This window comes from Coenobita brevimanus, chromosome 90, assembly GCF_032717465.1.
Source record: "Coenobita brevimanus isolate Jiangsu-jjx chromosome 90, ASM3271746v2, whole genome shotgun sequence".
Taxonomy (NCBI): Eukaryota; Metazoa; Arthropoda; class Malacostraca; order Decapoda; family Coenobitidae; genus Coenobita; species Coenobita brevimanus.
In genome coordinates, this window is record NC_137043.1 from 39,864,057 (window position 1) to 39,876,358 (window position 12,302).

Here is a 12,302-nt window from a genome sequence, read left to right on the forward strand (position 1 = left end):
TTATGGTGGCGAAGCATGTGTAAAGGTTAGTAGGCATCTTAGTGAATGGTTCCCGATCGGTGTGGGCGTGCGTCAGGGTTGTGTGATGTCCCCATGGTTGTTCAAAATATATATATATATATATATATATATATATATATATATATATATATATATATATATATATATATATATATATGAATGGGGCGAGGAGAGAAATAAAAACACGAGTAATGGAAAGGGGGATGGCATTGGTAATGAATGGTGATGGATGGAATATCTCAAATTTGTTGCATGCTGAGGATGCAGTGCTACTTGCAAATACTGGACAAGAACTTGGTGAACTAGTGCAGAGTTTTGCTGATGTCCGTGAGCGTCGTGCCTTGAGAGTAAATGTAGAAAAGAGTAAAGTGATGGTTATTGAGAGGCGATGTTACAGTGAATGGAGAGAGACTGATTAATGTGTCCAAGGATCAATAAAGGCAATAGTACTTATTTTTCTTGCTGTAATCAGGTTAACTGTAATCGAATTTTGAAACTCTTCATTACTTTCTCAGTTCAGACATTTTAAAATCTGGCGGGTTTTTGTCCAAATCTAGCGCTTCCGAGGTCCAGTATAGTGCGTTTTGAAATTTGGAGTTGACAACACTGCAGTTGAACGCCATTTTCTCTGAAAGTGAGGGTGTCCTTCTACGTCAACAATTGCAAAGCTTCTGGACGTCTTCCCATATGATATTGCTGGCTGTTGCTAGTGGCATCACAACCTTGAACATCATCACCAAGTCATAAAGTCTTCACAGCGAGGGACCTAACGGTGGGAGTGAGAGGTGAGGTCACCGGATTATTGATGTGGCCACGGATTATTCTTCATCAGTTTCCTCCTGTCATGTGGTTCATTTCTTCCCACTTATTATTGGAAACATGGATGGAAATTAGATCTTCGTTTGTGGCATTCTGCATAGGAGAATATTTGGACGCCGTTGAAATTGTTTGCCGTAATGTAAATAGGCATAAACTCAAATTTACAGGTAGCCACCATAAGCTTGTGGCACATCGAATGAAATAAATGGGTGTTGATGTATAGAGAGAATTTGTTATTAGTGCGCTGCCTGTCACTTAATGGTAAGTAAGCCTAAAGCAGTCATATATTGTTCGGTTGTTGCTTAACCCCAACCTGTCGGCTCAAGCAGATCCATCAACCACAGGTAAACAGCTTAAACCACATTGGTCAAACTGCAAGAGAGCTACCTTGAACAAATGGTGAAATTTTAATGACAGTGACTATGCATCATAATTATCAATTGAAAACAAGTTTGAAAGATTGCCCAAATTCATTCTGGACATGCTTTCGTGAAAATACTTAACATGTCACTTGTCAAGAAGTTAGGTTTGTTGACATAGGCAGCAACATCCTGCAGGGGACAGTGGGTTAATTTGAACCTGAACTTATTCATCCCCTGATAGTTCAGGTTAGGTAGGTTAGATTACGATTAAATTAAGTTGGGTTGAATTAGGTTAGGTTAAGCTGTGTTGTGTTTTCGTTCTTTTAAAAGTGCTGAAATTTTTTTTTAGAAAAGCAATAACGTATTACAGTTGGACACCATCTTGTGGTGTCTGAAGACTTATGGATGCCATCTTAGAATGCCATTTTTTAACAAAATTTCTTATATCAGTGCTTGTTTATCAAATCTTAATCTGAATTTTCACAACTTAACCCAGCCTGTTTTATGCTAACCTAACCAGACTTATCATAACCTAGCTCATCCCTTTTGTAATCATATTTTCCTAGCTGATTGATGGACTCTCTTCATACTTAAAATTAATTTTTGACCCTTATACCTTCAGAATGACTACTGTAGTCAGTAATCTATATTATTTCATAAAAACCCATTGCAGTACTCCAGATCATCATCAGATATTAGGATCTACTTGTTTAAATTGTAGGCCCATTTTGAGATGATTAAACAATACAGGTTGTCAAATCATCCCAAAATCTATCTTAAACCAGTGTATTTTAAGATTGTTCATTAACCCATGAATACTGTATTAAAAACTGCAAATATGATTCTGCAACTGAAATTAAGGAGGGTCCACACTCATAAGTTTTTAAATCACATAATTGATTTGTTTTTGTCTTGGCAGGAAGGTGAAGTGAAGGAAGCAAAGGTGGAATAGGTATCGAAGCTGTTAGGTGTTCGGCAGGAGGTGTGCGGACAGAGGCCTAGCTGTGACTGGTCTCAGGAGTTCATCAGATTTTGGTATGTTATGCTGGGAGGTTGATTCAGCCCTATTATGAAATATTGATATAGTTTGTGTCAGTAACTTACAGGAAGATATTGAGGTGTATTGAATATTGACATGGTTTACATCAGTAACATAATTGTAGAAAAATACTGAGGTGTATTTTTTATTGAATATTGGCATTATTTGCATCAGTAATGTATGGGGTGATAGTGAGATAGAAGGTACAGAATAAATAGCTTAAAAAGAAGTATTAGAAAAGCTCCAGAACCACATTGAATGTGCCTGACTACTTACCGGTACTTATATTTTTCCTTTAGAGTGTGTTGGACCGCAGAAATGGCATTCCCACCCAGGCCTCCCCTGATGCCTGGTGTGCCACTCTCCACCATGATGGGCACTCCATTCACACTTGCAAGTATGTGTACTATTGTCCATTTTTGCAGCTCGGGGTACAAAGGTATAAGCAAGCCCCTATTTATTGACGGTCGTTTGTGGATCATTGAGATTCGTTAGAGCATCGTAGCCTGCATCCCTCATTACCAGGTGTAGTTGACAATGGTAGAAAAAATAGATCTGTGTTGCCATCACACAGTTATGAAATTATCATGAGGAGGGTTTGGTGTGGATGTGATAGAGAGCATTACGAGAAATACATCGAGGTGGTTTGGCAATGTGGAGAGGATGGAGTGTGAGAGACTAAGCAGGAGAGTGTATGTGAGTGACGTAGAGGAGGGCGGGGATGACCAAGGATGAGATGGAGTGGAGAGGTATATGAGAGAGGGGGGTGTGAGCTGAAGGGAGAGCAGCAGAATGGCAGGGGACAGGGTGACATGGAGGCAATTTGTCTGTGGTCTCCCCTCAAGGGATTAAGGCATCTGACATTTAATAGATACTGTAGATAGAACTAGCAACTTGTCCTCACTTCACATTTAGTTTAGATTAAACATTCCTAAGACACTTAAGCATGTAGGGAGGCTTTTCGTAGAGAAGGGATCCAGTACTGTACATGGTAAATCAGTTTTACACTGCTCAGTTCTGTATGAATGCGCATACACACTCTTTTATTACTTGTGCATTTCTTCATTTGTCAGTACTTTATATGTAAGCCATTTAAACTCTTTCATGATTATGATGTACTATTTCATCCACTTGTACTCTAGTTAAGTATTTATATGCACACATGTGTAATGCATTTATGCCCATCAAACAGGTACTACACACCATCTCTCTGGCTGGTGTTGTCACCTGTTGTTTATTCCAAACACTTTTCACATGTTGGGAACTGGTTGTAGGTCAGCACAAGAGTCCTCCAGTATTTCAGTATGGTACCATATTTACTTCTCCAGTACTTTTAACTTAAAGATGTGTTATGTCATCAGTAGCAGCATCTGAGCTATAATTACTATTTATAAAAACTGGGTTAGTGTTTGTTACTGGGTTTAGTTCAGTACTGAATCATTTCATTATAATTTTTCCTAATCATATATTCAGTGTACTCTCTTCTCCTTTTATTTTTCAGCAACTGTTAAGAAGTAATTACATTATATGGTTTTAGCATTTGGTTTAACTTCTAGTCCATAAAAAACATTAGCTTTGCCATGGCTGGCCATAGTATGGGGTTTCTGTTAGAGTAAGGTTGTCATTAGTTGACTTTATGGTATTTTATTCTGAATTGTTCTTTTCTCTTGCAGCCAACATAGTACCTGCTGTGGGAATCCCAATATCTCAGGTGGGTACTATGCTGAACTGTTTCATGTAATGTCAGTAACCTGGACAGAGAGGTAGTCGTTTTATAATGATATACATGTGTAGTTTAATGCCGTCCTCTGAAATTCTGTTTTTTTATACCAGTGCTTCTTTACTAAAAATGTTTTAAGATACTGTAAACTAAATTAAGGGGAGGGGATGCCAGCGGGGACTGATTTTTGACTGACAAAGGCATTTCGCAGAAGTTGCCCCATAAAATAGCTCTGAGTATCAGTCATTCTCTATAAAAATTTGGCAGCTGTATGACAATTCTTTCCCCTTCAAAAAAAATTATTTTGTAATTCCAATTTTGAGGTCACTTCCCTGCAGAAATCTCCATTTTCTGTGTAATGTATAATATGACCACTTTTTCCCAATTTTTTTTTTTTTTTCTGTAAAAATTATGTTGTACGTCTGGCAATGGGAGTGTGATTGTGTGGGGGGTGGCAGCGAGGTGGGAAAGGCCAGAGATGCTATGACACTGGGAGGGGTGAGATGTGGCAGCCTTGGTCTCAGTCTGCACTAATCTTGGCCATTTCTCATTATTTTTGCACACTTTCTGAAGATGGGGCGACCATCTAAGACGCTACTGCAACGTCAGAAAGCGGCAGAGAAGAATTTGATGCCATTTTGAGGGGAGAAAAACACGTTGGAAGTAGCAATTCTTTCTCCACCATCCACTTCTCCTGACGACCTCCAACCTTCTGCGTCTTTTTCTCCTGCTTTGTCTTCTCCAACACTCTACCTCATCATAACCATCCCTAATCCTAACTCATAAAATAAAAAGTACCTAATTTGTTTCTAATCGTACAGACACTGCAAGTCAACAGAAAATGAGTGATATCTCGGAACTAAACTTATTGTCGTTTGGAGTGATTTAACTCCATTAGTTTTGAACATAAGACAAAAAGCAAAATACCTACAAGAAGAGGAATGAAAGGGGAACATTTTGTGCATATATTTTTATCAGAGACTGACAAACGCGACTGTAATTTTTTCAGCATGGCAAAAAAGGGGTAAAAATTGGGATAAATACATAGGCATTTTGTGATTTTTTTTGTTGAGCATTGGTGAATAATATTAAAAAACTGTGCCAATATTACAACATACACTCCTTGAGAGCTCTGTGGGAAAGCCTGGTCTCGGCTGTGGCCTTCCTTAGTGACTCTGGTCTGTCCGGCCAGACTGCCTAGAGAAGAACTACTGTACTACAGGGTATTACTGCTCTATCGGATACATTTGTGTGAAGTTACAGAATGTGGTGAAAGTTTCTGGCGTATCAGATAGAGTCAGGATTCCGGGGGCATGAATGATGAGTGAATGGAAGCGTGGCCCATTGGATTGGGCAAACTCAGGCTGTCTGGACGTTGTTACTCCTCACCCTGCCTGCGGTGGGAAAGGAGGTTCGGATGATGAAGATGATGTACAAAGAGAAAGGTGATGCCCTGGATAAAGGATATTATAGAGTTGTAAAACTTTTAGATTAGATAAAGTAATGGAGAGATTTCTAGATGGTATGATTAGAGAAAGAGTGAATATTGATGAGATGCAGTTTGTGTTTATGCTGGGCAAAGGGACTGCTAATGCCAAATTCTTTGTTCTTCAGCTTCAGGAAAAAATTATAGGAAAGAAAAGGGAATTGTACTTTTTGTTGATTTGGAGAAGGCCTTTAGCAGAGTCCCTAGAGAGGTGGTGAAATGGGCTATGAGAATGCTTGGGATCGAGGAGTAGCTGGTTAGGGTCGTTATGGCCTTGTATATTGATGCTCGCACCCAAGTAAGGGTGAATGGAGATTTGAATGGTGAGTTTTCCGTGATTGTTGGTGTGCACCAGGGGTCAGTTTTGAGCCCCTTGTTGTTTATCATGGCACTTGAGGCTCTGTCATTCGACTTCAGAAATGGACTTCCGTGGGAGATGTTGTATGCTGATGATTTGATATTGATTGGAGAGAATGAAAGGGAAGTGGATGAAAGATTTAGGAAGTGGAGAGATGGTGCGGAGCACAAGGGCGTAAGAGTAAAAGCATATAAAAAAAAAAGTGATGGTATCTAGGGCTGGTGGTGGTACTGTCAAAGAAGAGGGAGAGTGGCCATGTGCGATTTGTCACCAGGGCGTGGGAAGTAATTCCGTCTTATGCAGTGTTTGTGATAAGTGGGTGCATATGAGAGGTAGTAGTATTAGAGGTAGATGGCAAGATAATCTTGATTTAATGTGTGTGGTGCATTGGGGAGAACATATGGATAATGACAGGCGTTAAAGGCTTGAACTTGCTGGTGAGTCTCTTGAGTGTGTGGAAGAGTTTTGTTATTTGGGAGACATGTTATGTGCTGGAGGTGAGGCAGGAGCTAGCTCTGTGGCAAGAGTGAGGAGTGGTTGGAAGAAGTTCAGGGAGCAGCTGCCTTACATACTCATGACCTCAAAAATGGGCTTGATGAATGTGTACATAATGACACTTTCCCTCTCTAAAAAGTAATTGTTTTATTGTTCCATTTTCCCACCCTTGACACAGACTCTTAAGGAAATCCTGACACTATGAGGCAGGCTACCTCATAGACTGGTTCTGGAGAGGGATGCTTTCTTGTGCTGACACTGATAAACCAGGTAGTTGTGCTGCCCAGTTATACAAACATCCCTCTGTTTGCTTTCGGTACCAGAAAATAGTATGGTGAACTGCAGAAGAAGGACGGCTTCACCTTCAGTCCACTGGCGTCACATTCAGTTGAAACAGGGGCCACAATATCAGCCTTATAGATATTTAGCCTCGGGTACAGCTGAGAGGTTTGGGTACTGAAAGAACCTTTTCTCTTGACACAGACAATGTTGCTTATCCCAATGCTGGTGTCCACACGTCAAAACCAAGAGGACATGAAACCCCAAGAACTCCACCAAAGCAAGTTACCTTAGAGACCCTAAACTGTAGCTATGTTTTCAGGCTTTGGTATTCATTTAAGTTTTTCTTCTTACTAAGACACAAATTTCAGTGCATGTAACCTGTCACCTAACACAGACAATACTAATTCTAAAACCTTATCTTAGGTATTTATGTTAATTTTTAACCCACACAGACTCTGTCACAGATCCCAACACCAGTTTCCACCCGACCAGCCATGCGGACCGGAAATCCTGAAACCTCCTCCACCAAAGCCCCCCAAGGGCCAGCCACCACCACCAGCCACGGCATGAAGCCCCCTAGTTACTCAAAACGGATAGAGTCATCTGGGCCGGCAGTTACTGTGTTTGTGGGAAATATCACTGAAAAGGCTCCTGATGTGATGGTTAGGCACATCCTCAATACATGTGGCAATGTTCACAGTTGGAAAAGGGTCCAGGGGGCATCAGGCAAACTGCAGGGTAGGTGGCAGCACACAGGTTGTAATGTTTACCATAGTCATCCATTTGATGGATGCATTATTTTCCCAGCAGGAGAAACCATGAATATTGATTGCCATATTGATTCATTTGCAAAATATTATCTGTTTTTAGTTTATATTTCAGCCCAGCAGCACAGCACTGATCATATCCTTTACCATACATTACTTCAGCTGCTATCATGATAATGCTCTCATTATAATTAATCTGTATTTTTATTTATTTATTCATTTATTTTAATTCCAGATACTTAGTATCATGCATTTGTGTCATAGTAAATCATAAAATTTGAGCAGTGTGATATTCTCATTTTTACACAGCTTTTGGCTTCTGTGAGTTTGGGAATCCTGATGCTGCTTTACGAGCGATCCGACTCTTACATGATTACGAGATTGCTGAGAAGAAATTGGTGGTGAAAGCAGATGCCAAAACCAAAGAAGTCCTTGATGACTATAAAGGTAAGACTTGCAGGTTTTTGTTCCCATGTCTTAAATATCTGAATATGCTGCATGGTCTACCTCAGTATACGAAAGCTACAAAATATCTGTATCCTGCACAGTCAGCAACCCAAAATTCATTTCAGTTTCCTTATTCTTTATGAACCTGCTAGTTTGTTGCATGAAGGAAATTTTTTCCATCCATCCATCATCTAATCCAATGTTGCCTCATGAAGAACGTTGGAGCCTGGGGCTAAGCAGATTGGTCCTGACATTTTAGATGCAAGTGACCAGCCTCACGCATCTGTGAGTGGCATTACCTGAGCAGTATACCCCAACCACCCCTTGGATATAAACGTACACCGTTTCAATCCGATTGGAGCACCATAATTACCCACTAAACCACCAAGCACCATAATTTAGCTATATTGTTACCACCCAACATAGTAAATAGTGAGTGGATGATGAGTGCCTCCACTTATCACAAAAATTTTTTCCTCAGCAGTCAATATTAGAAGCACATCATCATCCCATTGCCATATGGTTTTATCAGGTTACGGGCTTATACAGGAAAATGATGTGAATATCTGTTGTTGACTGCATTGTTTCCTTTATATGGGAACTCCCCCCCTCCCCCACACCTGCACACACCACCACCACCAGGTAGGTTTAGTCCACAAAATAGCTATTACCAAATAGCCAGGTTACTGAAAATAATCATTCAAATTTGACAAGTCCTGTTGTTCATTCTGATATCAGCCTTATTCATTTGTTCAGATATGGTACTTGTTTATGTGTTTCTTCTTTTGTTGCTGTCACTACGCTGGTGTGTGATGGGTGTTGAATTATCTATAACAAGTTTCATGTTTTCCTTGTGTAAATTTCAGAGAGCCTGAGAGGGCCCAATACCTGCTCAGGGCCCCAACCAAATGGGCAGATTCGCATGACAATGTGAAAGGTGTGAATTGAGGAGAGCAAGAGGGTGGAAGTAGTGAATGTGTTCAAGAGTGCGAGAAGTGCCGGGATGGCATCGTGTGAAACAAAGATGAAAGGGAGTGGGAGGGTGTAAAATGTGTGTGGTCGAACATGAATGGACAAGGAAGATGCAAGGAAGGAGTTGCTTTGTTGATGCATGAAGTGAGGCAGAGTGGAATGAGAGACTACAAATGTGTCGGCTTGAGATGTATGTATGCCAAATTCAAGTTTGAGAAGGTGAAAGTGGCAGTGATTGTAGTGTATGCACTGTGTGATGACAGGAGTGAGATGAAGACAGGTTTTGGGATGAGCTGGATGAAGTAGTGGGAGAAATGGCCAGGAGTAAATAAAGTGTTTGTAATGGGTGACATGAATGGGAGTGTAGGCACTGGTCCTGTGAATGATATAATAGGTAATAATGCAGCACCAGGAGAGACTGATAATGGGAAGCAACTGAAGGACATGTCAGGATAGGAGGTTGTGCATTTGTAATTCTTATTTCAAACACAAAGATGCACATAACTATACATAGTATAGAGAGGATCTAGATCATGCTGAAACGAGCTTGATTAATTATGTGCTCATAGACAAATCGATGCTGGGAAGTGTTGCTGATATGAGGGCAGTGAGAGGACGACGTGGAGGTTTGTCAGATCATATGATTGTGGTATGCAAGATCAATCTGAGAGGAGTGAGGTAGACCAAGAGTGAGAGGAGCAGTCAGGGAGAGAGACTGAAAGTTGAGAAGCTGAGGATCAAAGAAATGGCAGATGAATACAGGACCAAAGTAGGGGAGGAGTTAGAATCAAATGGATCCGGACAGCTTGTGGAATGCATAGAGGGATTGTTTAGGTAGGAATGCTAAAGTAGTGTGTGGTGTGGCAAGAGTAACAAGAAAGAAATGTGCGGCATGGTGGGATGAAGAGGTTAAGAGAGCAGTGGAGGAAAAAATGAAGAAATGGCTAGAGTGGATACAGGACAGGGATTCAGTTGAAATAAGAACTGAATATATTGAGAGCAAGAAGCATGTAAAAGGACTAGTGAAGAGGAAAAAGGAGGTAAATGATGGTCTAGGAAGAAAAATGAATGCAAACTACTCTAAAAATAGGAAGTTTTTCTGGAAAGAGGTGCAGAAATGTAGAAGTGACAGCAGAAAGAAATGTGAAAGTGTGAAGGATGTAAGTGTTAGATTATCAACCCATGGGGATGTAGTAAAGACCAGTTGGAAAGAATATTTTGAAAGTCTGATGAATGGGAATTGAGACACCAAAGCAACTGTTAACGTGATTGGTTTTGGGAGTGTGCAGAGAAGGAATGCAGTGCCAGGAAATGTGGCACACAGGTGAAGAATGCTGTGAAGCAGCTGAAAAATGGGAAAGCAGCTGGGGTTGATGAGGTGTATGCAGAGATGATTACATGTAGTGGAGAGAGCAGAATGAAATGCTTGTTGGAGATATGTAAGAAGGCATGGATGAGTGAAACTGTGTCAGTAGAATGGAAAAGGCAGTGATTTTATCCTTGTACAAAAATAAAGGTGAGCAAAGTGAGTGCAAGAATTATCGTAGCATAAGTCTATTGAGCACTGTAGGATAGGTATATGGAAGAATTATGATAGAGCCAGGATTCCAGTGGCCTGAAATGTGAATGAATGGAAGCGTGGGCAGATTTGGGCTGTCTGGACAGTGCTACTTCTCTGGTCAGGATGGGAAAGGAGGTCCAGATGATGATGATGAATGATGAGAGATATCAGAAGTCTTAGTGAGTGATGAACATGGTGGCTTTAGGAGTGGCAGAGGATGTGTGGTTCAAATATTTGCAGTGAGATAGTATAGAAGGCTTGTGAGAAGGACTATAAGATGTTATGGTATTTATGGATCTGGAAGAAGCATATGAGAAAGTAGAGAGGGAAGGATTGTGGAAGCTTTTGTGCATGTGTGGTGTAGATGGTAGGCTGCTAGGTGCCGTCAAGAGTTTTTATGATGATAGTGAGGCTTGTGTAAGGGTAAATGGGCATCTAAGTGAATGGTTCATGATCAGTGTAGGTGTGTGACAAGAATATTACTTTCTTGGGTAGAAATTTATTTTTCTTGATCTTGAAATTAGTTTGGAATGTGATATGGACCATAATTGTGATATGAAATGCAAATATTATAAATGCTGTAGAGCATAAGTAGTAAGGTAAGTATTATCACCATGCCAGAAAAAATTGAAGTACAAGTGTTTACCTCATAGTCAACCATAGTACACTCGACCCTTGATTTGGTGGACCCCTATTTCCCGGATTTCGGATTTGCCAGACACGGGCTGAGGCCGGACAATATTATCAAATGCCAGACAAATACCCATACAAGTGTGGGATTCATAACAAAAGGCCGGCCATTATTCTCTCATATAAAACTATAAGCAGTCTGCTACGCAACACAGTATAATTTTAGCAAGGTTTTGACTTGATAAAGGCCATTTGTAACACAAGAAATTATTTTCATTCATGAAAAGCATCTTGGCCATCAACCTGCTTCACGCCACGAGCTCCTAACTCGTGGCAATATCCCATTTGCCACTTTCCTTTCTCAAATGCCACTATAAATAGTTTATTGCATAACACAGTAAAGTTTAGGGAAGGCTTGGACACAATAATATTCATAGGTAATAAAAAAAAAGTATTTTCTTACGTACAAAGTCGATGGGATCCATTCCTACTCACTTTGCTCACCCGACTCTGTGTCACTAAATACCGAATCGGCACATTTCACTGGAAAATATTTTAATCTTTTTTGCTACAATGGCTCATATACACCCAATTATCTGAAATCTACTTAAAAATTTTTACTGAATATAACTTAATTAAAACACTAGGTTTCAGAGCTAAAATGCACAAATGTTAGCAGATATTTCTCCTTCATATCGGCAGTGTTTACATCTCTGTCAGCTGATGAGTGGTTGGCCAATGTTAGCAGATATTTCCCCTTCAGATTGTCAGCACACCTTAACAGACTTCTGTTTTGCATAAATATTTATTTTGAGTACAAAAAAAAAAAAATGTATCTGCATTGTAAATTGATATTTATCCAAAAGAAAAGTCCCTCAAGGTGAGTTGTTTGGCTAGAGGCAAAACACTTCTGTTGACTTTAACCCCTCCGTAGCCGAAGGCTTGGAATTTTCCATGCACGCCAGGTTGATGCCGGGGCCATTTTTTGAATTTTTTTTTCTTGCCATACTGAAGAGAAAGTTCAGATGCACCTAACATTGCAAAGCCCAGCTTCCTGGATGCATTTTGTGGCTTGCAATGGAGCGAGGAAGTTGCAGAAATATCGGCAACCAATATCCGCCGCCCAGGGATGCTGCTGCAACGCAACTGGGCAGGTGTTGTTGTTGTTTTTTTTTTACCTCCCAAAACAATGCGAATGGTACTGAAGTGTTGTGCATATATGAGATACAATGGTATCGAATGATTTCAGTACATAATCTGTTAGGAATGGCTGGGAAAAAAATTATCAATATTTTTTCACCTTTTTTTGATAAAAATATGTTTATGATAGTTTCAAGTTGTTT

At 40.2% G+C, this 12,302-nt stretch overlaps 1 protein-coding gene across 1 annotated transcript in view; it reads left to right on the forward strand.

The window, feature by feature from the left end:
* The first annotated feature begins 649 nt into the window (after window positions 1-649).
* The window catches only part of LOC145411588 (RNA-binding protein 25), a 37,260-nt gene continuing 25,607 nt past the window's right edge, over window positions 650-12,302 (forward strand). Inside the window, exons 1-6 of the mRNA XM_080281598.1 lie at window positions 650-806; window positions 2,122-2,237; window positions 2,541-2,638; window positions 3,915-3,952; window positions 7,035-7,320; window positions 7,659-7,796. Coding sequence (XP_080137724.1) covers window positions 2,560-2,638; window positions 3,915-3,952; window positions 7,035-7,320; window positions 7,659-7,796 — 541 coding nt within the window. The 5' untranslated portion in view covers window positions 650-806; window positions 2,122-2,237; window positions 2,541-2,559. The remainder of the gene's footprint in view (window positions 807-2,121; window positions 2,238-2,540; window positions 2,639-3,914; window positions 3,953-7,034; window positions 7,321-7,658; window positions 7,797-12,302) is intronic.